The 25,099-nt window shown below is 39.4% G+C and overlaps 2 protein-coding genes across 3 annotated transcripts; one reads left to right on the top strand and one right to left on the bottom strand.

Moving 5' to 3' along the window:
* The first annotated feature begins 802 nt into the window (after positions 1 to 802).
* On the top strand, positions 803 to 16,771 carry LOC137198066 (uncharacterized). Of its 2 annotated transcripts, none has more exons than XM_067611682.1 (5): positions 803 to 895; positions 9,365 to 9,471; positions 9,873 to 9,918; positions 13,525 to 13,563; positions 13,883 to 16,771. In XM_067611682.1, the coding sequence occupies exons 2-5, from the start codon at positions 9,405 to 9,407 to the stop codon at positions 15,804 to 15,806; spliced, it is 2,076 nt and encodes a 691-aa protein (XP_067467783.1). In that variant the 5' UTR covers positions 803 to 895; positions 9,365 to 9,404; the 3' UTR covers positions 15,807 to 16,771. The 2 variants fall into 2 exon arrangements, with proteins under 2 accessions (XP_067467783.1, XP_067467782.1); XM_067611681.1 differs by having other exon boundaries at positions 9,858 to 9,918.
* On the bottom strand, positions 16,009 to 23,620 carry s100v2 (S100 calcium binding protein V2). Its single transcript, XM_067611683.1, has 3 exons — positions 23,490 to 23,620; positions 20,042 to 20,173; positions 16,009 to 17,665 (listed from the first exon to the last, which is right to left on the bottom strand). Exons 1-3 carry the CDS (start codon positions 23,604 to 23,606, stop codon positions 17,495 to 17,497), a joined length of 420 nt encoding a protein of 139 aa, XP_067467784.1. The 5' UTR covers positions 23,607 to 23,620; the 3' UTR covers positions 16,009 to 17,494.
* Between the last annotated feature and the right edge of the window lie 1,479 nt (positions 23,621 to 25,099).

The raw sequence follows: 25,099 nt of genomic DNA, 5'->3' as shown, positions 1-25,099 counted from the left end.
GCTTTTGACGTCTTACATAAAGCAGTGTGTAGTCGGGGTCACATTTCACATGTCTATGAGTTGTTAACAGCTCCACCAAATAGTGATTTTTCCCTCTAAACTTCTCACATGCTTTCATTTCAATAAATGTTCAAATGATCCAATATTTCACCAAAAATGAAAGATTAGAGAAAAAGTCTAAAAATGGTGAGGATGTTAATGGAGTGGACAAAATATTAGGAACACTTTTCAATATAATGCACCCAGTACACCACCACCCACCACCACCTAAATAATAAACATTCTGACAATGTCAACAAAAACTGAAAATGCAACTTTGCTTTGTAAAAGTAGAATTTATGGCAGAGCTGTTGTATTGGATTGCATTAGATTGCACGGGTGTTCCTAATAAAAGGCCCAGTGAGTGTGTTTTTCAGTCATACATATCCAGCTTTGTAGACTAATAATGAGAGTCTAATAAGCCAGGTTGTAGATGGATGTGGGCTAGAGTCTGTGATTACTGGCTGAATAGTTTCAGGGAACTGACTAATTCAAGAACCAATAAAAGCCTACATTTTTGTTCTTTTTTTTTTTTTTTTTAACTTGTATTGTTAAAGATTTTAAATCACTGTTTTCATTTCAGTAACTCTGATTTAAAGAAAAGGAGTCTCACCTCAGTGGATTTTACCCATCCTGACTGGAAAGGCTGATTTTTTTTTACCTTTAAAACTAAATCTTAACAACTCAACTTAACAATTTTAGCTCTTGATATTTTATTTGTATTGTATGTGTATGACTGAAAGATTTCATCTGATGTCTGTAGGGAAAAGACTTTGGCTGAACTTGGATGGATGACATGTTTTTGATGCTGGATTTGGAGGGGAAGTGGTCTGAATTTCTGGAGCTGAAAAACACAGTAAGTACATAATTTGATGTGCACTAAAAACACACAGCATCTTTCAGTGTCCAGTAGCCTACAAAGTCCCTGCAACTGGTTGTGACTCATCTTTGGAGTGGTGCTTCTATTGATGCATCAATACAAACATGTCTATCACCTCACTACTTTACCACTGCAAGTTGCAGGATTGCAAATCGATTAAAATTGTGAATCAACTCTAAGCTTGAAAATAAGCGAGATTTGAGTTTTTGGACATATCACCCTTCTTCTGACACGCCAACAGGATGGGTCAGGATCTGCTGATAATCAATCAATCAATCAATTTTTATTTATATAGCGCCAAATCACAACAAAAGTCATCTCAAGGCACTTTTCACATAGAGCAGGTCAAGACCGTACTCTTTAATTTACAGAGACCCAACAATTCCCCCATGAGCAAGCACTTGGCAACAGCGGTAAGGAAAAACTCCCCTTTAACGGGAAGAAACCTCAAGCAGAAACCTCAAGCAGAAACTAATGTTCTGTGTTCTCCTTGACATCAGGAGGCTCAGCTGTTACACACAGATTCCAGGTTTATACAGTGAAATAATTTGGAATAAAGCAGCTCTTCTCAGGATGAATCCTGAACTCAGTCTGAGCTATCTGGACATTTTTATTTTAAGTAATTAAAAGTTCAAACTATGTCTCCTCTGCAGAGTTTCCTCTGTCCTATGAAGTTCAGAATTACAGTTTACAGTTTTACTGCTTGAATGCAACGTCTCACTAGTTGCAGTGGCATCGCTGCACACATGGAAGCGTTTCCATATACTGAGCAGTTCCATTTGTTCAAGTAAATAAATAACATTTTGTACTAGTTGTTGTCTGATTTGACAGACAGGTCTATCATTACTCACAGACAGTGATGTCAGTGTTATTATTGTGTTCTAGGACTTGATGTTTGCTGAGGTGAACTTTTTGGTTCCTCAGATACATCTGGGCCTCTTTCATACCAGTCCATTTAAAGGGTCAGTTCACCCCTTAAGGGGGTGATCATTTTCACCCTGACCAGGTGGGATTTATTAGAGGTACTGACAATACCTTTGATGAATATTATGTGGGCTTGTAACAGACTTAATTCTCCAGTGGCTGTCCTGTTGTTGGATGAGGAAAAAGCCGTTGATAGGGTGGAGTGGAAGTATTTTCTCTCCACCCTGTCTGCTTTTGGCTTTGGACCAAACTTTATCAGTTGATTTGCTCTGTTGTACGCCTCTGTAGAGCCTGTGTTGTTGGTTTAAGATTCTCTCAATTTAATCTTGATGTGGGCACAAGGAGGGGACGCCCCCTTACCCCAATTCTATTCACTCTTTTCACTGAGCTGTTAGCTGTTGCTATATGAATGAATCCAAACTTTTTTCAAATTGTTAGTGTATGCAGACGATGCATTAGTTGGGGGGTAGCTTCAGACTGTAGTCTACAGACTGGTCTGTAGTGTTAGGGAAGTCTTAATTTTGCCCTTAGATTAATTTAATTTCATCCTAAAAAGTTATCCACAGTACCCCCAGGCAAACTCAAAGCTATGACACTCAATGACACTTGCTGAACGGTGGAATCAACAAAAAAGAGCAAAACATGGCTCATAATTTGTGGTCTGCTAACAAACTGTGGAGCAAGCAATAAGAAGGGAACGTTTTTAGAGAGAAATATACTGTACAGCAGTGAGGACATCATCGGTTGTTTTCATTTGCCCAAGAAAACTGTCCTGAGAGCCTGACTGACAAGTTAGCAGAAGTACTGAGCTCAACTGAGCTCAACAGGTCTGCACTGCACTGAGATATTATGCTACTGGAAGTTTGGTATTGTTACCAGAAACAGCAAAATGTCCTTATAACTGTTGAGTACTTTCAGAGAGCAGCATTTCCTGCTGGAGATAATAGAGCTGAGGAGTTAAATGCAATTTCTTGGTGAGCCACTTTTTTTAGTTGGAAAAGTCTTAATTTACCCAGAATTCATGGCAAATTAGTCCTACTAAGATTGAAAACAGCTTTGTGCAACAAATGAATTTAGATGTCAATCTGAAGTCTGACTGTTAGTTAGAATAAAGCCACAGTCAAAGTCTATTTTTTATGGCCCAGACCCAGGTTTTTGACCCAGAGCGACCTATTACATCTCTGCCTCAATGTATTTTCCTAACATCTCTAACTACACAGCGAATTGGCCTAATCAAAGGCGCACCTGCTAATGGCTCACCCCACACCCCTAAGCCCCAAACAATCTGATCTGGTCAAGATAAATTATGTCCTAGAAACAAAAGGTATATACATATAATGTATAATTATGTAATATACTGTATGTGTTGTGTAGACACAAACCCATAGATCACAAGAGAGCAAGGAATCTGTTTTAAAAGGAAAATGGTAGTAAACAAGGTTCAAACTAGCTTTAGTCTACAATGTGTAATCACCTGTTGGGTATCTTGATGTTTTCCTTGATGTCCGTCTTGATATGCAGCTGAAGAATCCTTTGATGTTTGGCTCCACAGTCTGCCTTCACCAGGTTATCTCATCTGCTCAGACTCCTCCATATACAAACCAGCTATTGTTGCAAAATTGGTCAAACCCATATTGACATTTGCAATAACTTGATTTTGCTTGTTGAGATGGTTCATTCTTGGCTCTTCTTTTATTCTCCATCCATCAATTTATTCTTTATCCAGCTTCATCTCAGAATCCCTCTGTCAAAATGTCTGTGTTGCCTGTCATGTCACACCATAACAGATTAGAATACAGCAGTAATTCCAGTACCAAACCTTGGTTCAAACTATGGCGTGTAAAATTAGACAGAATTAGTCGTAGGCGGGCTTCATCATGAGCGCAGCAGAGAAAGGAGTTGGTAAGATGGCTAATGAGGAGAAAAGAAGATTGGAGAGGATTAGCAGTGACCTGGAAACAGCCATGTGGTAACAGCCTGTACGCCTCCCAGCGTCAAACGTGAAGCTGCTGGCACTAGAAGAACATGGCAGCATGCATGACATCACCAACAGGTTTCAGAAGGTGATGTTAAGAAGCTCTGAAGGCAGCAGGTATTCTAATGAAGTTTAAAGCAAGGGTTACTGGTCAGTCTTCATGTCTAGTAACTGAAAAGTCATGATCTTCACATAGAGGTGTGAGACCACAAGCATTTAAGAGGCAGTTCAATGTGTTTGCAACAACTGCTAGATAAATGTGTGTGTGTGTATGTGTTTGTGTTTGTAGGTTAGATTTATCACATTGGTCCAGGTCAAAGTTGAAGAGTTCAAGATGTTTGATCAGAATAACTTAAATCAGCTCAGCTCAGACCAGATATACTCACTGCAGGATCTGTACCTGAATACTACTTACAGTGCTTCAAAGAAAGAGGCAAAAACATGGTGGTGCTCAAGTTCGCCATTGTCTCGCATAGTGGCCATTTTATACCTGGCGAAGTATCAGGGATGCTCTAAACCACTGCTTCAGGTAAATGGATGGAATAGAATACATGTGAAGTGATTGATTTCATGAAACACATCAACTCAATGGAGAAGCAGAACAACAAATTATCATCTGTGCTGTCCTATCTTACTGCTTTTCAGAGGGTCAAAAGTAATTTGCACAGCACTTATATGTTACTTCATGCACCTGGAAGCCTGATGGTACTTGTGTCAGATGGAGTACTGAGACACATATTCTCAAAGGCTTCAACTGGATCTGCTCTGGCTTGAATTGTACCTCATTTGTACATTGCTTTCGACACAAGTGAATGAATAAATGTAAAATGTAAATGTCTCCATTCACTAGAGAACAAATTATGGATAATTCAAACCTCACGGCAAAAGTGAGACAAAAGATCTGTATTCTATACTTTGACTCCTTCCTCTTTCCCCTTTTGACCATCTCCCCACTCGCCTACCACTCTTTTGGAGGATCCAAATGGGTGGTAGGACGAGGACGCTTGCCGTCCGGACAACAACTACCTCCCATCCATGCCTATATGGATGACATGACCACTCTGACAACAACCATTGTAAAAAGTTACTCCTGGAAAAACTTCATTCCAACATAACATGGGCATGGATTAAGTTTAAACCCAGAAAGTCCAGGACCATCTCCATTATAAAAGGAAAGTTCAAAGACCAGAGTTTCCACATTGACAGAACTCCCATACCAACAGTATCAGAGATGCCAGTCAAGAGCTTAGGGCGGTGGTACAATGCAAGCCTTAAGGACTCAGACCAGAGTAAGCAACTGAGGGAAGAAACCATCAAAGGCCTTGCTAACAAAGACAAGACACTATTTCCAGGTAAGTCCAGACCAGAAGCTCCCCTTTCCACCGGAGATCATTACAACCAGTCTCAGGCCGAATCTGATCCTGTGGTCAGCCCTTCAAATGGTCCTGTTCATCATAGAACTGACTGTACCATGGGAGGATGCAGTTGGTAAGGCATACAAACACAAAAAGCTGAAGCACTCCGATCTAGCAACTGAAGAAGAACAAAAGGAGAACACAGGTGCTCCCTGTGGAGGTTGGCTGCAGGGGTTTTGTAGACATGTCAACCACCAGGCTGCTGAAAAGGATGGGAGTCCTCCGACAGGCTATCAAGTCACTGGCTGAGGCTGCCAAGTGAAGCAGCAACTGCCTCTGGCTGAAAAGAAAGGACAAGAACTAGGCAGCAAGATGACCATCAGCCAGCAGGAGGAGGGGGCACCTGGGATGCCAGGTGTCACCGTTCAGCCCTCTTGAGGTGTCGTGGGCCCATCAATGAAACACCAAGGAAGGCCCTCCTGATGACCCCAGTGAAGCTGCAACCCCTACCCCTACTGCTGGTTATGATTTACAGTCTGCAAAAAGAGGACTGAATCATTGACAGAAGAAACCCAGCTGATCCTCTTGAAGTTCTGTTGCTGCGTGGGTATATCAATGAAACACTAAGGAAAGAGTGTTGCCACATGATGACCCCAGTGAGGCGTTTACCACAACCCCCATCCCAGAAATGATTGCCAATTACAATACAGGATTGTAAAACCAAGTCCTATGAGCTCAACTAATAGGTCCTTTTTTAAAATTTCATTTAAAGTCACCCTGCACTCAAAAATGTGTTTTGCTTTTTATTACTTGACTGTGATGCTTGAGCTTCTCTGTGCAGACTTTGTTTTCACCTTCATCTGCTGAAGGAGGAAAGTTTCTCTGCTAATCTTAAATAATAACATATAACATGTGTACCTATGAGCATGATTTGTCACATCACAACTAGTTTGGAGCCAATCGTGATCCAGTATGCAATATACACAAGTGTGATGTGGCAACCTTAAGCCTCCAGTGCACATACACTGAGAATGGACTTTACAATGAGCAATCCTGCCTCTAGCGGTTAAACCTTTAAAATTTCAACAAGGGAAAAAACATACGCACACAAATGATTAGTCAAAGCAGATTGTTTTTATAGAGGCCCCTTTATACTGTGCAATTTTAGGTTGTCTGAGACGAAAGTTGACAATCGTGAAATCTTTGGTTGCCAATCCAAAACAGTAGTCCTTGATTGAACTGTGAGAATATTCCACCAATGGCCTATTTGGAGCTTTGGTGGCCAAAGACAGCCTGAAGCAAAATTCTCAGAAATTTAAGACCGCATTCTCACAATGTGACATGAAATGACTCTGGCCGATGTGACAATTCATAGGTGAAGATTTTGAATAAACTTTAGGGGGAAAACCATCTCCTTCATTATAGCTGTTAAGAAAGTCCACTCACAGCCAGGAACAGGAACTGGTCTCCTTCACACCCCCTCTGACTGACAGCTCAGAGTCAATCCCAGAGCACATAACATCAGCAAACACTGCATTCAGATATGATCCTGCTCGCAGAAACCACCAAACAACATCTCATGATTGAACTCACCATGCCATGGGAAGAGCGAAGGAGGAGGCCAATGAGAGAAAGCAGACCAAGTACCAAGAGCTGGTGGAGTAGTGTTCTGCTCAAGGATTGACAGCCCGTTGTGAACTAGTAAAAGTGGGCTGTCGAAGCTTTGCAGCATGTTTCTTGTGCAAAGTGCTCACTCTACTGGCAATCACAGGCACAGCTACAGGCAGATCACTGAAGATGCGTCCCAGTGCATCCAGAGCATGTATCTCTCACCAGCTCACAATCTGACAACCTCAGAACGATCATACAGTTTGGCATCGATTGTAACCAATATTTGATTTTAGGTGTCTTGCACAATATGACATGCAACTTACACAATCGTTGTTGTTGCACAGTTTAAAGATGCCTTAAGTCTTTAAACATGTCTGGAGCATTTCAATTCAACAACCAATCATTACAGGGCATGAGAAAACTGATACCCTCATATAGGGGATAAAAATCCAGTCCTGCTTTGTGATGTGTATTTCACAGTATTTTCCAGAATAAACTCTCCATAGTTGAAAAAACAAAGCAAACGGCAAATAGAATTACCTCAGGTGTTGGTCTTTTAGATTAATTTATTCACAACCAATAGGCTGACAAATCTGCTGATGTGTTTCAACATAAAGCCTTCCTCAGAGCATGTGTGGCAGCAGTGAGGTCTCTTTATAAAGGGCACATTATGTGATCACCAATCAACAGAAAACAGTTACACCTGCATACCTGAGAAGGTACTCTACTTTCACCCTCTCCCCCCAAAAAACACTCACAACTACTAGTTTATTTGAGAATACCTGACAAAGATCTCTGTTAGATTGAAATGTTGCTTTGTTAATTTATTTTGTGCTCTCAGTGCAGTGTATGGATCTTTTGTCTCTTATGTCTTCAGTTTGTGTAACAGTTTTTTGGATGTATGCACTCTACACTCTGTTTTATTCAAACCTCACACCAAAAAGTAGAAGACTGAACACACACTATATACCATAAGGTATTATGATAAGGAGCTGAGGCAGCCCCTGCATTTATACCTTGAGGTCTTGTCTTGTAGAGGGGCCATTTGTCAAAAATTTATTTTGGTTGATGCTGTGCTTATGTGGTGCATATTCCTAAACACATTCCTAATTACCACAAGTTAATTAACACACAGGAAATCTTGGCTAGGGTCATTTAGTTTATTAATTAAACGTGCAGACTAATGCAATCAAACAATCCTGCAACAGATCCTACCTTTATGAAGCTTATTATGTTCAGAGGTCTTTATTCAATTCCATGTCCATTTCAGGCCAGTATCATCCATCTTTAACATACTGTATATTGAATTGCATTTGATTGTACAAATGGACCTTATAATAACTTTATTCAGTGTATGCTGTTCTTGTCATGGTTCTGTCCCAGTCTGGCTCTATGTCCCTCCACCAGTCCACTAGAAACCCTTGGACCTTTTCCCTGTTTGTTGAACTGGACTGAGTGATAGTAAGCCCTTGAAATTGATATTGAACTTCGCTTTCACACCAGTTGTGAAACTGAGGAGTTTGACACACTATAGTTAGACGACAAGGATGCTGCAATTTATACATCAGGCAGTTCATTCCACATGTCTTCAGTATTTAAATTTAGGGCGTTTAATAGACGCTCTTATCCAGAGACTGACAGGTGTTTGTTCAATGGCTGCACTCTCTTTAACTCAGCCTCAACACATTTGTTTCTGTAGATAGGAATAATTTGCATTTATAGCCTCTGTGTGCCATGTAAGAGGATTTGCATCATTATAAAATAGTAATAAGCATTTGCAGGTTATAGTGTACTTGTGTATTTTAGTTTATTCATGTATATTCTTAGATGGGTTTATTGGATATTTAAGGGGATTCTGTTTTTGGTTTTGTTTGCCATGAGTTTTTCCTCCTATGTCCTCAGTCTGCTCTCTTCTCCACACTTCCCTCCACACCCACGCCCTGCATTAGTCTCTGAGCCCTGTCCTGCTCCCTGTGTCTTCCCCAGCCTATCAGCTCCCAGCCTGCCCTTGTGTCTTGCCACTTGTTGTTTCACTAGTTTAGCTTGTATGTAAGTCCTGGTTTTCAGTTTAGTGGTTGTTGGAACCTCTGCTCTGTTCTGTTTGCTCTGTCTTGTTCTGTTTTGTTGTGCTTTGCCTGCTTTATTTGGATTAAGGAGTGATACTTCAGTATGTGCTCCCTCCTGTGTCCTGCATTTGGGTCCATCTCATGCTACTTCCTGACAGTTCTACAATTAGAAGCAGTGTTACATATGTTATTTTGTCATTTTACACACCTGCAGTTAAAACACTGGGATGTGTGAATATCTCTCTGTAAACTACATATGCAGTCAAACCATGAATGATAAAAATTCACACACAAAACATAAAGAAAACATGCAAAACAATCTGCATTTTAAAACAATTAAGTAAACCTAATGTGGAGCAGTCAGACAAAGTGACAAAATGTTCATGGCTGGTAGGTTGTAATGTTTAACTAATGAACTGGGCTGTCATGAATGTTATTTTTTCATTTTCATTCTTATCTAACCAAATGTGGATTGAGATATGCCCTGAAGCTGCTCTGCCTGCTGAATTCACAGTGATCTTCACTTGAGCTGCTCTGCAGGGAACCTCAAAGCCATGTTGAAGCCCTGGGGATTTTGCGTTATTATCATTCAGCTGTCTTTGGCTGCGGGAATGAATTCTGGTAAGATTATTTAGCTTTTTAAGAAGACTAAAATAATGTTTCTCCTTACATGTGGCGTTTTGGTGAAGCCTTTCAGGAAAGAAAGACAACTGACAGCAAAAATGTTGCAAGTGAAAAATAATGACGCTGTACTTTATTTAATTGATAATATTTATAACTACTTAACCTCTTCAAACTGCTGTACCTATTCAGCACCTATTACCTATTAAAAGCGTTAAAATAAATGATTCACTTTTAAAATGTTAATATATCCATATTCAGTGTTAGAAAATCCTGAGCTGTAGACATAGCAAGTAAAATGGGCTGTTTTGACTCATTGTTCAGCATTTTACACTAACTGCCTGATAACCAGTGGCTGAGCTTCAGACTTTAGCTTTTATCTGCAGTGTTTGTCATTACAGATGGGAGTGTTCCGTGGACTCCATCTGGCTCTAACATAGGAAACAGGTGAGACACCAGGTGATGCAACTGACTGCTGTTTTAATGTGATAGATCTGATGTAACTATTCAGATGATCACTGATGGGTAACTGCTGTAAACAGCAGTATTTCTTTTGATACTGTCACTACACTACACTACAATACTGTCAGTACTAATTTAACTCAGAGAGAATAAAGAACCATCAGAGTTAAAGGGACATTTTGCTTTGAAGAGTCATATCAGGTGCCGAGTCCTGTTCTTCAGTGGTGGAAGAAGAATTCAGATCCTTAACTTAAATAAAAGTCCCAATACAATGATTTTTACTTTACTGTTGTAACATATGATGTAAACGATGTGATATTGATACTGATTGTCATGCAAGCTGAATTTCTACTTTTGCGCAACAAATGTGGACAATAAAGCTGTTTTGAGCAAGTCCTGTATGAAAAATTCTACATAAGTATTATGAGCTTGATGTAGTCAAAGTATTGCAGTAAAAGTAGTGGTTTGGTCCCTCTGACTGATATATTATTATATATGACATCATTAGATTATTAATAGTGAAGCATCAGTGTTAGAGCAGCATGTTACTGTTTTAGCTGCTGGAGGTGGAGCTAGTTTACACTACTTTATATACAGTTAGTTAGTTTAGTCCAGTGGTTCCCAACCTAGGGGTCGGGCCCCTCTAAAGGGTCAGCAGATAAATCTGAGGGGTTGTGAGATGATTAATGGGAGAGGAAAGAAGAAAAAACAAAGTTCTGATACACAAATCTGTTTTCAGTTTTTGGACTATTTCTCTAATCTTTGATTTTTGCTGAAATATTGGATCATTTGAACATTTATTGAAATGAAAGCATGTGAGAAGTTTAGAGGGAAAAATCACTATTTGGTGGAGCTGTTAATAACTAACAGCTCCACCAACTACACACTACTTTTTGTAACACGTCAAAAGCCAAAAAGGTGGAAACCACTGGTTTCATCTATAACAATGTGTTGTATTTTAAAAGCTTTTTATATTATCCATTGTGTCAAGTCTGCATCTGAAAAGTAACTAAAGCTGTCAAATAAATGTAGTGGAGTAGAAAGTACAATATTTCCCTCTGAAATGTAGTGGAGTGGAAGTATAAAGTAGCATCACATGGAAAGTACAGGTACCTTAAAATTGTACCTAATTACAGTACTTGAGTAAATGTACTTAGTTACTTTCCACTACTGCCGTTCTTTGTGTGTTGCTTAACTGCTTTAGACTAATATGATGTTAGCCGGCTCGAATGATAAAGTCTCATCAAGATAAACTTGCTTCTTTGAACACATGTTGAGGTAATGTCAGTCCGTCAGCCCAGACTCACATATCTCAACAACTATTGGATGGGTTGCTGTGAAATTTGGTTCAGACATTCATGTCATCAACAGGATGAATTATAACAACTTTGGTGATTTTTCATTTGGCGCCCTCATCAGGTCAAAATTTCCACTTGTCCCATACTTTGGAAAACTGAATGATAAGATGGTGAGCATGGACCATTAACTGCTAAACATTTAGAATGTTAGCATTGTCATTAGTGGTGCTTAAGCACCATTGTGCCTAAGCACAGGTAAGAGTGCTCCTAGCATGGCCATAGACTGGTAGTGCCCTATTTTCTATTTTCATCTTCTTTCTATTTTTTTAGGGAACATGGTAGCATATTCCAATAAGAGGTAGCTCTGTAGAGAACCATTCTCTGCATAGCACAGGTTCTAGGTGCAGGAACTACTACATGACCTTGTGTTAAATGTCTGGTAGTATGACCATGTCTAACATTGATATAAGAAATCTGTCCTCAACTTTTAGCCAGGAGAGAGCTTCATGCCCTTAACACTCACCCTGGATGAACAGCGAAGAGCTAGATGTGCAGACATGTTCTGAACAAGCTGAAGCTTGTGCAAATCTTTTTTAGTTGCACTTGACCAAACTACTGAGCAATAGTCAAGATGAGATAAAATGATTTTATAACGTGTCTGATTGAGTGATCAGTCAGGAAATTGTTTAAAATTTGAGAGAAGATTTGTCTTTCAATAAGTTTACTAAATATACTACAGTAATAGGGTCATCCCACTGAAGGTACTCCTGCTGTTCCTAGATATTGGAATGATTTAGGCAACTTTCAATGCTTGAGGGAAAACACTTTCCTTCAGGCTGAGGTTAAAAATGTGACACAGCAGTTCAGCAATCAGTTACAATTCTCTGTCAGTGTTATCCAGTCCAGACTGTTTATTGCTTTTTACTGAGATTAGAAGTTTTTTTTTTTACATCCTACAGTTGTACTTGTTCGAATTTAAATCTGCAATCTTTCTTTTTAGATAGATTCTTTAATTAGCTCTACAGATAGTTCATCATCAGAGTTATTCATACTTTGTCTTAGACTGTTGGCCTTATTAATAAAGAAATCATTAATATAGTTGGCAATTTCGAGGAGTTTTGTAATGGATGCGCCATCTGATTCAATAAAGGAAGGGTTCTGTACTTCAGACCTGGCATGATGGGAAACACCTGGCTGTCATCCAACCAAGAGTTGATTGGCTCAGGTGTAACTTTTATAGAAATTCAAGTTTTTGTTTGACTGTAAAGATTTGCATTTTTTTTAGCCTGATACTGTAAAATAGTTTTTTACATAATAAATGTGTGATTGATGACAACTTTTAACAGCTAGAGAGGCCAACCTACAATATGAACACAACTGAGTTCATTCTTTCTTTAAGTATCAAAGCAACATAAAACTTTTGGTAACATGTGGGACATGAGGATTCTTAGAAATAACAATATATTTACACTTACTGTACAATTTACAATTCTAATTATGATCAAACTATAAACATATAATTTGATGTTGTTAACACTACAAATGGATGAAAAGGAACATATTGAGACAAGACTTGTCAAGACCAAACACAATGACGCAGCACATCGTGCTAACCTGCAGGACTGTGTGGGTGTGGTGTATGTACTGTACAAGGGATCAGACCTGCATGTACTATAGGAATGGGAGGCCAGGTTTCCTCAAAGGATTGTATATTATATTTAAATGATGCTGTGAATTTCTCCAAATATGAATGATCTGTAATTAAGTTTTTAGTGTTTTGTACATAATTTTGTTCTGTCTGTCCAGTTTTGTAATATAGTCTTCTTGGCTGTGGTTATTGAGATTAGTAGGAATGGTTTGAGGTGGAAATTTGTAATGCAGAGAGGTTTCCAAGCAATGTGACGGTGGGACACAAGGAAATATCCAGGTGGAGAAATTCAGCCCTGACAAGAAGTTTCGGACTGTTGGGCAAATTTGACACCAATCCTAATTTTTATATATAAACATTACTTGCATATTATACTTCTCCTATAGCAAACACCAAACTTTGTCAAGGGCACTAGTGAAAACCACTATGGTTTGCCTTGTGGAACCACATGATTGAGAAACAGACAGTACAGAGAGATTATTATAATATAATGAGTACCATTGCTTCAAATTTAGTACATTTGGGGATTTCTGGCTTATATCTAGTAGCTTTTTGCTGTAGTCAGGCCACAGAGTAAAATGTATTGTACAAGTATATAGTAGTATACTTTATTTTGTAAAAATATACTTTACTTTATTTTCCCAGATACTTTATCAGGGAGAAGCCAGGATGGGACCCTAACCTGTAAGTGGTTCCTTTTCACACTGTACATACTACATACAATTCATTCTACTGTACATTCAATATATTGTATACAAATCAAGCTAAGTCAACTGCATACAAAGCACAGGACTCTACAACAACGTGTACAAACTGTCTCAATCAACACTTTTGACTCCAAATGACAAATGAAAAATCAGCTCAATCAAACTGGAACAGTGTGCTTATTAAAGAACATATTACAATGACTTCTAATTGACTTGAGTGAAACCCTGCTTTATTCAGTCAGTGTGAGTATGTGATCCATTGGCTAATTATTCACCCATCACTTATCTATTTCCAGGTTATATCTTCAGATGACTCCACCAAGATTTGACCTCCTCCCACAACACTCTGATCCTGAAGATGCTACCAGTGTAGATTTATGGTTTACAGAACCTCTGATACAGACACAGAGGCAGAGAATCACTGATAGCTGGAATCCTGCTTTTCATGCTCTGTCCTCTGTAAATCAGAGAGTACATGCTTGTGTTGGAGATAGTTGTCTCATTAAAGAGGCCTTCCCAGTTTATCTGACTCATTCAGACAGGTTTAGATTCAGCCATAATCACACACTCGAGACAGAAATTATGTCTAACCTACAACATATGACCCTTTGGGCAGGTGAAACTAAATACAGCCACCAGACTATAGTTATTATGGAAGAGGACGCTGCAGTGATAAAGTCAGCAATTTACCTGTATGAGAGGCATCCTACTGTATCTACTCTGTTGAAGTACCAGAAGGGGGCGCTGCATATTCTCAGGGGAAGCCATTTCTTTTCTACTGGAAATCATGAGATCATACTGGTTGGCCATGGCAGTGAGGGTACCAATGGAACAGCCCAGCTGGCAGGTTATGGGCCAGAGGAACTTGCCAGATTTGTGTCAACTTTAAAAACGGAAAGCATCTTCAGCCAACTTGGCACCGTCAGCCTAATCGGCTGCAACCTTGGAAATGACCCACATTTTATGCTGCAGATGCTGCAAACTCTCCGGTCTCTCCGTGTGGAAACAAAGCTGCACCTACACAACGCCTTCCTGTCTGTCAGCTCTGATGGAGAGATAATGACCAAAACTGACAAAGTCTGGAGGTCCCATGACCACAGCAGAAGAGTCATTGCTGAACTGGACCAAAGAGGTGACCTGCTGACTACAGTGGAACTTGGCTGTGCAGGGCCAGTGTTTCCTGATTATAAAGGAAATGTTTTGTACCTTCAGACATTAGAGTGGCCAAGCCACCCTCAAATGTTTGTTCCAATGGAGCTGCGCAAAAAATACCCTTCTATTGACTGCCTGGAGGGGCTCACTTGGAGCTTGTTCTTTGAGGAGAATGAAAGGAGGCGTGCTCCTGATTATATCCCAGAACGTGATCAAAGACACCTGAAAGCTATTTGGCTTACAGAGCCAGGGGCAGGAGAGAGCATTTTTTTAAAGCATATCACCAACATTCAGGATGTACTTGTGGAAATTCGATATAATGCCAGAGAGGAATTTGCCTCAGACCCTTACTACGTTCTCAATGATTGCATTTATAGGGTACACAGGAAAAATCTTAGTATAAGTCTGGTGGGCAAATTCATGAGCACTGACAATCAAGCTGAAATTGAACGTTTCCAGCTTAATTTCATGAACCAGAACAACATGTCCTCCCTGCAGGACCTGAGACAGGGTCTCAAAGCATCCAAATTCAACGACTTTTGTCGCCAGACTTTCCAATTCCAGCAGTGTAGCTACAACTGTGAGAGATGGGGTCATTACTTCATGACAGCAGTGTTCTCAGCATCTGTGCGTAACTTCAGAATCTTCTCACTTTTCCTCATGAGTGTGATAGGCTGTGAAGTAGGCCGCTCTCGGGGGACTGATAGCTCCCTGTGCTCAGCGTTTGTTGAAGATGACCACCCCATGGTGACTGACAAACCCTGGCCTGAACAACTGAGACGAGGATTTTATGGCTGCACTGTTGACAACTATGAAATGGCACCACAGGAGAGCCGGAATTGGTTAGATCAAGTTGTTGCAAAGGAAAATTCCTTGTACATCAAATCAAAGCAGATGATGAATGCTGTCACCCATGATGAGCGAACGGAGCTGGACATCTTTGGGAGGGTCAAAGTCATGAATAAGTACGTGTTCTCATCTTACCTAGAATTCTTTCGAGGTACACCTGAGGGAAAGAAACTCAAGAGAGGATGTACTACATCTTTCAATGATGATTTATATCCATAAATGCAGGTGCAATGTGTGATTAATGCTTAGATCTCACTGCTTCAGCTTGCTGGCACAGCTACACATCTGACAGCACACTAGATTAAAGGTATAAAATATAACACTTGTTAAAGCAGCAGATAATTCACATGCTTGTAATAAATACTCAAATTGTGTGAGATGATTTTTTTCTTGTTAAACCAATAAACCATTAAACAATAAATGCAGTGTTGGTGCTTTCTTTATATGTTTATTACATCATTTGTCTTATGGTGTCACACAGCTCAGAATACAGAGAATTACAAAATATAAATACATAGAAAATGCAAGATCACAGAGGGTAAAGCATTACTAGTAGAAACTTATAAAGGGACTATAAACCACACTGAGATGTTTCTGTCTTCAGTTTCTCCAGATGTATATAAAGTCAAACATACTGAAACAATCAAAACTACATTTTTGTTTTGTTACTGACACATATGAGGTCAAAATTGAGATAATTAGGCTTATATACTTAAAGATTAAGACAAGGATGAACACTGTAAGTTACTGTGTCAATTGCCGTTGCTAACATAACAGATACTGTGAATTGCAAATTACAGCAATAATTTACCCTGGACTCAGTTCTGCACAAACAAATAAAGAAATTCTATTTAAAATATTTCAAAGCTTCTGAAAGTTCGACTGTAGTTCTTCCTAAATATTTCTAATGATCTGGCCTCAACTCTGTTGATACATGCTCTCATACTGACGTGCCTTCAAATGGTATTTATGAGTTAGCATTTTTGACATGCAAAGTTGACTGGACTATGTTACCATATGTAAACTATATACTTGGCATTAATAGGGGTAACTAGTGAGATGTCCATTGTTAGGTAAGTGACAAGAAAGGGATATTGTGAGACCCTGTTCTTGTTCCCTTTTCCAAAATGGTGATTGATTTTGTATCTTCTGTATTTTATGTCACGCTTCCATTTCACAGAGCACTCCATTTTCAAAAATGTCAGCACTCATCACATCGTGTGAGCTTTAAGCTATTGAACAATTTATTTATGAAGTTGTGAAAAAGACAACAGTGGGACAACAGTTCATCCTCCTATGATTAGTGAAGTAAACATGAAGGCACCATGACATATTATACATGGAAAACAAACATAAGACCAAATTGGAGTGAATGAGGGAAAGTGACTATATTAATGATGTTATTGTTAATGACTGTGACTGTGATAATGCCCAGCAGCCTTTTGCACCAGTTAAATTCACACTTAGCATGAGGACCTCCAACGCATGAAGTGCTTGTTGGATCATGTCAAAGTGTCAGAAGGGTTCAATATGTATGATTTGATTATTTTATTGTAGGCTAGCTCAAATGATAGTTTGATTCTTATAACTTTTACAAATATAGTAACAGACTTGGACAACGTGATCATTTGAATGCAAACTAGCCCGAATTTGAACTTCAACTGGTGCAAAGGATGCTGGGCAGTACAATGGCAGAAGTGTGATGTGGAAACTTATCAGATTGAGAAAAGTGTAATGTTTAGTCATAAAAGTTGGGAACAGTTTGCTGTGGGCGGACTCGACTTTGTACCTTTGTATTCTGTCCGACACCTGATTAGGAGAGTGATGTGCATATTGTTACTCTGTTTAGTTAAATTCCAGGGTGGAAACTCAGAGCTCGCTGATGTCTTGGGCTGAGAGCCTGGTCTTCACAGGAGGATGCAGCTGCATGAGGAGCCCTTCTGCCCACTGAGGAGGCCATGCTGCGTGGTGGCTACTGACTGGATTAAGTTCCAGAAATGCTTGAAAGAGATGCCCTCACCATCGCCTACACCCATCTTTCGCAGGATCTCACCCAGTCCCTGCTCTGTGCCGATCCCCTGCAGACACATACCGGGACAACATGAGGAACATGTTTTTTTCCATCAGGAGCAAAGCTAATTTAGAAATGACTTATGAGTTCACTGCTCTGAAAGATAGTATAGTTGTGTCCATCACCTCTGACATTTAGGATAACATAGTACTCATCAAAGTTATAACTGAGATCAGTGACATCGCTAAAAAGAATTCCAAAGAGGCAAGAAAGACAAGCAGTCAGCTGATCAGAGAGCAGGGATGTAGCCACAAATACCACCATATGACTAGCCACCATAAACATGACATTTTCCCTTGTTTAACTCCCTATATGATGATGATGCTGTTTCAAAGCTTTCTGCTCTCTTTAGAGAATATAATTCCAAATCCCTGTAAACAATTACAGAGTCAGCCAATAAAACCTATTGTTCATCTTCCTCTTCTCTTCCAAATAAGTTTGACTAACCTGCACTGACTGGTGTTTGTTGACCTCTTCCTTAGTGATGTCTATTTACTAGGTGAGTACAATGTTATAATAACTGATGGGAATGATGGATGAAACTACAAAAATAAAACCCAAGCTTCTGTAAACTAGAAGTATGGACATCAAATTCTTCCATTGCACTGTAATGAGTCTACATAATGTCTCTCCACATTATACTAATGACTTTGCGGATCATTAACTTGCAGAAAATAAACATGTGGCATCACATCATGTCACATTACAGTTTCCTCTGTAACTAACATTTTACAGAGGAAACTAAATCATGTTTGTGGAGGATTTATCATATATTGGACATGTTAAATATAAAGGAAAAAATCCAAATGTTGCTGAAAGTGCAAGTGCTCAGAGCCCAAGTTGACATCTTCAAATGTCTTGTTTGTTCCAAAACCCAAAGATATTCAGGTAACAATGATAAAAAGATAAAAGAAAGAAAAGCAGCAAATCATTACACTGAAGAATGTTTAAACATGTAGCTTAATGAACAATGAACCGATTAAGGAAATTGTTAGTAGATAGTTTTAGATTGACAGGAACAGAGAACTGATAATACTTTTAAACAATGAGTTGTTCCACTGATACAATGTTGGCTCTCAACATTATGAGTGGGAGGCAGCGCAGCTTAACTCTGCTGCAGCCTGACAGTGAGAACTAACCAGACTGCAAGTTTAACAAACTGAAACACTACAGAGAGACATCAGTTACTGCACCACAGCAGCTGATGTTGCTCCATCTCCAGTTTTCTTTTTATTGGCGTCTTGGTACACTGAGGTGTCACAGTTCAGGTATTTGGATACCAGTAAATTTACACATCCAGTGCAGTTTCTAGGGTTGCTATGGCTACACTGAGTAATATGCCATGGCTAGACCTGTCAACTCAGGTGGTAGCTGAAATGAATAATACTAATATGAATATTTATCCAATATTGAGCTACTATACAGCCAACTTTCACAAAATCACTTATAAACTAACCAAGCTGATGTTTAGTGAGAGGAACTGTGCTCCACAAACAAACTTATTATTAATTTTAAATAGTTTGCTTGGAATCACTCGTTTGTTAAACTAACTTTTGTAGAAAAACTACAACATGGTTTATATAAAGGCTATATGATTCCACTAAATATCAATAAATCATAATATTCAATCACTATAGACCAATCGGGTGGCTGAGCGTGTGCACAAGAGCTGCTGCAACTTTGTCATTATACTGGAAACAGTGGAAGCAGCAGCAGTAACCACTCACCATTTAAAAGCAGCTTAAATGAAGAATAATGCCCTGCTCCTGTGTTTACACTTAGAAAAATGTGGATTAAACAGAAGCAGTGCAGACAGTTTAGACAGTAGTTTGAGCAGCACATAAATGATCAGTTAAGACAGCAGTCTCAACTCCAAAAAAGATTTTTCCAGGGTTGTATCAGAATCCATTGTCCTGTGAGAAAAAAAAAACTATCCTTTAAAGGAATACTCCACTAAAAATATATGTTTTAATCATGAAACTTTCATACTGTATCTTGCTTCTTTGCAGTGGATGGCAGCTGTAATCACCTTGGATCCACTGTGGTTACAACAGATTTCAGGGGTGACCAAGTTTCATGGCGAAATACAAGCCACAAACATTTCAAGCGTAACATTCTAAAGACAGATTTTCAGTGGTACATTCCTTTAAACACCTACCTTGCTTGTCAGTGAAATTAAAGCTTGGATGATGGATTTTACCTAAAAGTCAACTGAGCCTAATTCCTATGTGTGTGTAAAAGTCTTTGTAGTGTGTGTATGTGTGACTGAGACTGAGCATGTCTCTGACTGTCTTTGTGTGAAGCATACTGCCACACCCATATGCTGCAATCGCCAGCAGGCCTGGCTGAGAGTGAAACACATGGAGCCTGAGAGCAGTTTTACCTTGACCAGGTTAGGCATCTGGGAGGACAAAAGACCTTTGAATTCATCCGTTTTCAGCGTTGGACTTTTGTCAGCCGAAGCAGAGTGGAACTGGCTGACCAGTGTGTTGATGGCCTTCTCCAGGTCTGAGTACTGGGGAGAAGAATGGGGGATGATTAGGGGTATGGCCCAATAACTGCCTTTGTTTACCTCAAAGCTCTGCCTCTGTAACACAGCTAAAGCTACATGGCTATGGTTAGCTTGTCATTAGGGTTGAATATGATGATATAAGTTTTTCTCATACTTTCCATTCTGCTCCGTGGTATCTGTTCCTTTAAGCGTCTTATCAGTTACTGTGGGAACTGTTGCAAATCAATGAGCACGCCTGCCTCATGCTTTTTATATGATTTTCACATCAGTGTGATAAAGTACCTTCATTTTTCAGCTATTTAATCTTAATTTAATTTACCACATATATCAATATCACTATATAAAGTACATATCCGTACCACCCACTCCTAATGGTCATATTTTAAAAAATATGGTTGGTTAAGGTCAGGAACAAATCATGGTCATGGTTAAAAGTCTCTCTGGGGGTGTTGTGTGGAGGTGGTGTGGGTTTAGCTGCAACGCCCAATAATATCATCTCTAATGAGTGATGTAGGGGGTCATCATAAAAGAGGACAGCAGGTCCTGTTCATATACACAGCGGTCATCATTCGCCTTATATCAGTTTAGTGAATTATCCCCTTCTGCATAGTTGCGAGGTCAGCAAGTCTAGAAAAAGTTAATGCTCTTTGTAACTTTAGAGCATTCATAGTATATCACATCCAAACTCTTTACCTCCTCAGCTCCCAAAAACCGGAACTACTTGGTCGACAGGCTGAAGCTCACACAGTTGCAGAGCTGTTGAACAAATACTAGGAGAGCTCTGTTTGAGTAAGGTCATGAATGTGACAACATTTCTTCACTTGTCCAAGTCTGGATTGAGGATCAAAGGTGATCAGCCTTTTACCATTTGGCCCTCTAGACTAGAATGATCTATCTGACTTTATGCAGTTATCTTTCCAAAGCATATTCAAAACTGTTGATTAAACCTCTATTATGTTTTATAACAGACCAGACAAAAGAATCTCACCACAGGGTCCATTTAGTGGCTGTTCTGGAGCTTTTTCTCATATCAAACAGTGTTCCTCAACAAAATGGACCTAAATGGACCTTGTGGTGAAATTTGTCAGCTGCTGTTTCTGACATGGACAAAAATGTGTCAACTCCATCTGAGGAAGATTGTGTAATCGATTGAAAGCTCCACAACAGCTACTAAATAACCATTGTCTTATAAGCATTACTTTTTGTAATTCTCAGACTGTTGCTACTTCCATCATTTAGTAATATAATTTGTAGGGAAGTATTGTAACTGTTTAAAGTAGTGGCCACGTGATATATTATCAGCTTATAAAATGATGACGACTATATCAGCAAACACTATTTACACATCCAGCAGACACAGAGCAAGATTCTCATTGGTTTGGAGTCTGTGTTCACCTGGTGAATCTATTTACTCTCCTTTTAGCTCTGGTTTGTTTATCTGTCTCTTTAACTTAGAAGACTGAAAAGAATTCTCTTTGAGTTCATCACCGTTAGCAACACCTTTCACATAGTCATTTGATTGATTGTGGATGTTCAACGTTGATTAAAGCAGTGTTTAACATATTGTCTGTTGGCCATCAGTAGAACAAACTCCAGTTTTGCTCCAGTTATTCAATGCATGTGGGCCAACAGCTTTGTCAAAACCACACCCTTCCTTTAAAGAATGACTGATGTACCACAAGCCACTGCAAGTCCTTCACTTCTACAAACACTATCCCACAGAACTAGGCAATATCCTGACTGTAGACAAGGTATAGTGTTAACTACTGTAGACTTATTATATTAACTAAAATATTACATGTTAAAACTCACAAAGGTAGATAACAAGTGAGTCTCTGACATATAAGCACTGTCACAAGATTGTGGAGGCTTTAGTTTCATGCCAGTAAATAATTGTTCTGTGCATGTTTGTTTGAATGTTACCTTTTTAATAATGTTCACTTTTATACATCTTATGGGAAAGTATAGTAGCAGATGAGCATTTTTGTGATTTAAACAAGAACAATTACAGATAGACTCCCTGTTTTTGTATAGTTCTCATTACCACACCCAACTCCCCACATTTCTTCCCAGCTCACTGTTGATCTCTAACTCTACACAGTTGTACTTTGGGATTGTTTTCAGGCTTTATAATATACTTGTAAATAAATGTATCAGTGGGCATCAGATTCTCCTTGACCAGCAGTTACAATACAGCGATGTTTCTTTAAAAAAACACTGGCGGGTGTTCTCTAGAAAAAGTCTGCTCTCAGCTGTTTTTTATCATTTATTTTAAGCTTCAGGATGTAACTGATAGCTGTGGAGTGTTATGATATGGGCTGGTCCTGTTATTCTTTCAAAGTTGGCAAAGAAGCCATACAAAGTGAGGACCGAGAGTGGCACGGCCCCTGTTGGAAGCTGACAGGCCACCCATGGTGCCCTCTTCCCTCCAGATTCTGATGATGATTCATATGTCATTACTGATGAAGGAAGAACACGAGAGAGGTCCTAAAATAAAGCGGAAGCGAGGCTGCAGTGCACAATCATGTTCAACACATACACACACACAGACAGGTGGATCACTACCTGCTCTCCTGTTCTGGGCCCCACATTCAAAATCAGACACTGCCCTGATTCACTTACTGTATTAATAATAATATCACAGCTACACAAACCATCTCCTTAATCTATCTACCTTTTTTTGACTATTACTGTAGTGTTTTAATAGACTGATTGTGTCTGTATGTTGTTGTAACATGCTTCAGAGTCTTTGTAAAGACGGACTGCTACAGTAGAGCTCCTGCTCAGGGAGGGGCAGCTGGCAGCGCACGTCTGTAGAGTCTCTCCATGAAATAAGTTAAGAAGCCTACTTTAAACTGCTCAGCTCAATCTGTCTGATTTGTTAGACAGCAGCTGGGATACAGAGGCTCCTGTGTCCGTTTTGGTAAAACAACAAAAAAAAAAGTTTAACTCGACCTGTCCGGGTTCAAGTTCCTCCTCGGCGACATTTTTTTCGCCTGGCGTGAGATGGCGCGTCTTCAGCGGCAAACCCTTCCATACTTTACTGATTCGTTCCGCTCTGACAGTCACTCACAGTTTACAGGATGGAGCCTATTAGTCTCTACATCCATGTGAAGAGTTATTATCTAGCTGAGAATTAATTCACACAGCAGCTTTTTTTCCTCTCTCTCTCTATCTCTCTCTCTCTCTCTCCGTGAAAACTGGATGTAAAGTGTAAAAAAAAAAAAAAAAGTCAACGTTTCACAAGTTTGTGAGCTGAACTTAACTTTAACTTCAACTTCTCAGCAATAAAAAGTAGTTTGAGTGTGTTGTTTCTTACCTCAGGCATGTCGACTGTTGATTTGAATGTGGCAACTTTTCTTCCTGCGTGTCTCGTTGCTTGCTGCTGCTGCTGCTGTGTGTCAGGAGCATTGCTTCTGTCACCAGCTGGCAGCATTCCTGGATCCTCCCTCAGCAAGACAGAAAAGCCAGGAAGAAGGAGCTGTAATCCGAGGCAATGCCATAAATCCACCTCAGTACAGCACTAGGCTCTATCATAATGTTATATATCTATATAAATACATATGCATCTACGGTTGTGCTTTGGACAAATAACATGTTGATGTATATACTGTATTAAGTGATGTGTTATTCCACAGAGGCAGCTCAAATCCAGAAGACAACTCATTCCACATCTGGAAACCTTTAGTAAAAGTTGGACACCGTTGTTTTACGCAATAACTGCCTGCAAGTTTAGGCTGGTATTCTACTTTTCTTCCAGACTGTCACTGTGTTAACCTCTTCACTACCTACTGTTAACATGAAAGCAGATACTTTTAATACTGCAGGTTTATATGCAAGTATACCTAGATTAGATGTGAAACATTCAGACAGTGGGGGAATGCCTTGAAGTAATGTTCCTAGTAAAGAGTTTTTGAAATGAAAAAAGGAGGGAGAGACAGAGAGAGGGAGAGAGAGTGAGGAGAAAACAGGCACGACCACATTCTTTCTATCCGGTTTTTATGACTGCAGACAGTCAGTGGGGTGGGTGTGCAAGTGAGGGGAAAGCTGAAGTTTGGTTCAAATTAACCACAAGAATTTATCTACAGACAAAATCAGTTAAAGAATCAACTGAATTCCAGCAGGCAGCTTTTCCAAGGCTGGGATAGAGAGATAGAAGCGGATGTCCTCAGGGTGAAGGGTGTGTCACAATATATGCTCTCTATGATTACCCCCACACCCCTCCCCCTCCTCCAGGTCCTGAATATCTGACTGGGAAAGGCTTGATGCCACACCCATTCAAAGAAGCAACACAGTGAATTGTTACAGAGACCATCAACCCTTCCATTGTTTCATCCTCTAGTGCGACTCAGTGTGACAGCGCGCTGAGCTGCTAACAGATGCTTTGCATTAGCACATACAAGCACAAACAAACAACACACAAGCATCAGCACGTTTACACGAATACAGGCACACACAAACATGAATGCATTTACATATATATATATATATATATATATATATATATACACAAACAGGAACACACAAATATACGCACAGGCAGACATGCAAACACAAACCAGAACATATACAGAAATATACACACACATAAGCATTAAGATACACATAAATACACAAATACCACCACACACACACCCATACACATTTTACTTTCAGTTACCAGCAAACATTCCCATGATATGACATAATGCTCCCTACAAGTTACTATTATAACTATTACTGTAAGCTACTATTACAAATGACTGAAGGAAACATCATTTCCAAAAGAAAATTTGATGCAACGTTTTTATTACACGCTACGTGGGCTGTTTATATCTCAGAAATACTAAACATACACAACAAATTCAATTAAAGGGGCATTCCAGTAATTTAGCATTTAATTTCAATTAAGTGGGGTGACTCACAAGACAGATTCACAACAGAAACTCA

Source organism: Thunnus thynnus, chromosome 15 (assembly GCF_963924715.1).
Source record: "Thunnus thynnus chromosome 15, fThuThy2.1, whole genome shotgun sequence".
NCBI lineage: Eukaryota > Metazoa > Chordata > Actinopteri > Scombriformes > Scombridae > Thunnus > Thunnus thynnus.
This window is presented reverse-complemented; position numbering and strand designations above follow the sequence as displayed.

What these genes read in the sequence shown, in the direction of transcription:
- LOC137198066 (XM_067611681.1), top strand. Translation starts at nt 9,405, where the DNA reads ATGTTGAAGCCCTGGGGATTTTGCGTTATTATCATTCAGCTGTCTTTG. An exon ending in GGCTGCGGGAATGAATTCTG is followed by an intron (nt 9,472 to 9,857) that starts GTAAGATTATTT and finishes TTTTATCTGCAG; the next exon opens with TGTTTGTCATTACAGATGGG. An exon ending in CCAGGATGGGACCCTAACCT is followed by an intron (nt 13,564 to 13,882) that starts GTAAGTGGTTCC and finishes ATCTATTTCCAG; the next exon opens with GTTATATCTTCAGATGACTC.
- s100v2 (XM_067611683.1), bottom strand. Translation starts at nt 23,606, where the DNA reads ATGCTGCCAGCTGGTGACAGAAGCAATGCTCCTGACACACAGCAGCAG. An exon ending in CAACAGTCGACATGCCTGAG is followed by an intron (nt 20,174 to 23,489) that starts GTAAGAAACAAC and finishes TCTTCTCCCCAG; the next exon opens with TACTCAGACCTGGAGAAGGC. An exon ending in AGATGCCTAACCTGGTCAAG is followed by an intron (nt 17,666 to 20,041) that starts GTAAAACTGCTC and finishes ATGTGTCTGCAG; the next exon opens with GGGATCGGCACAGAGCAGGG.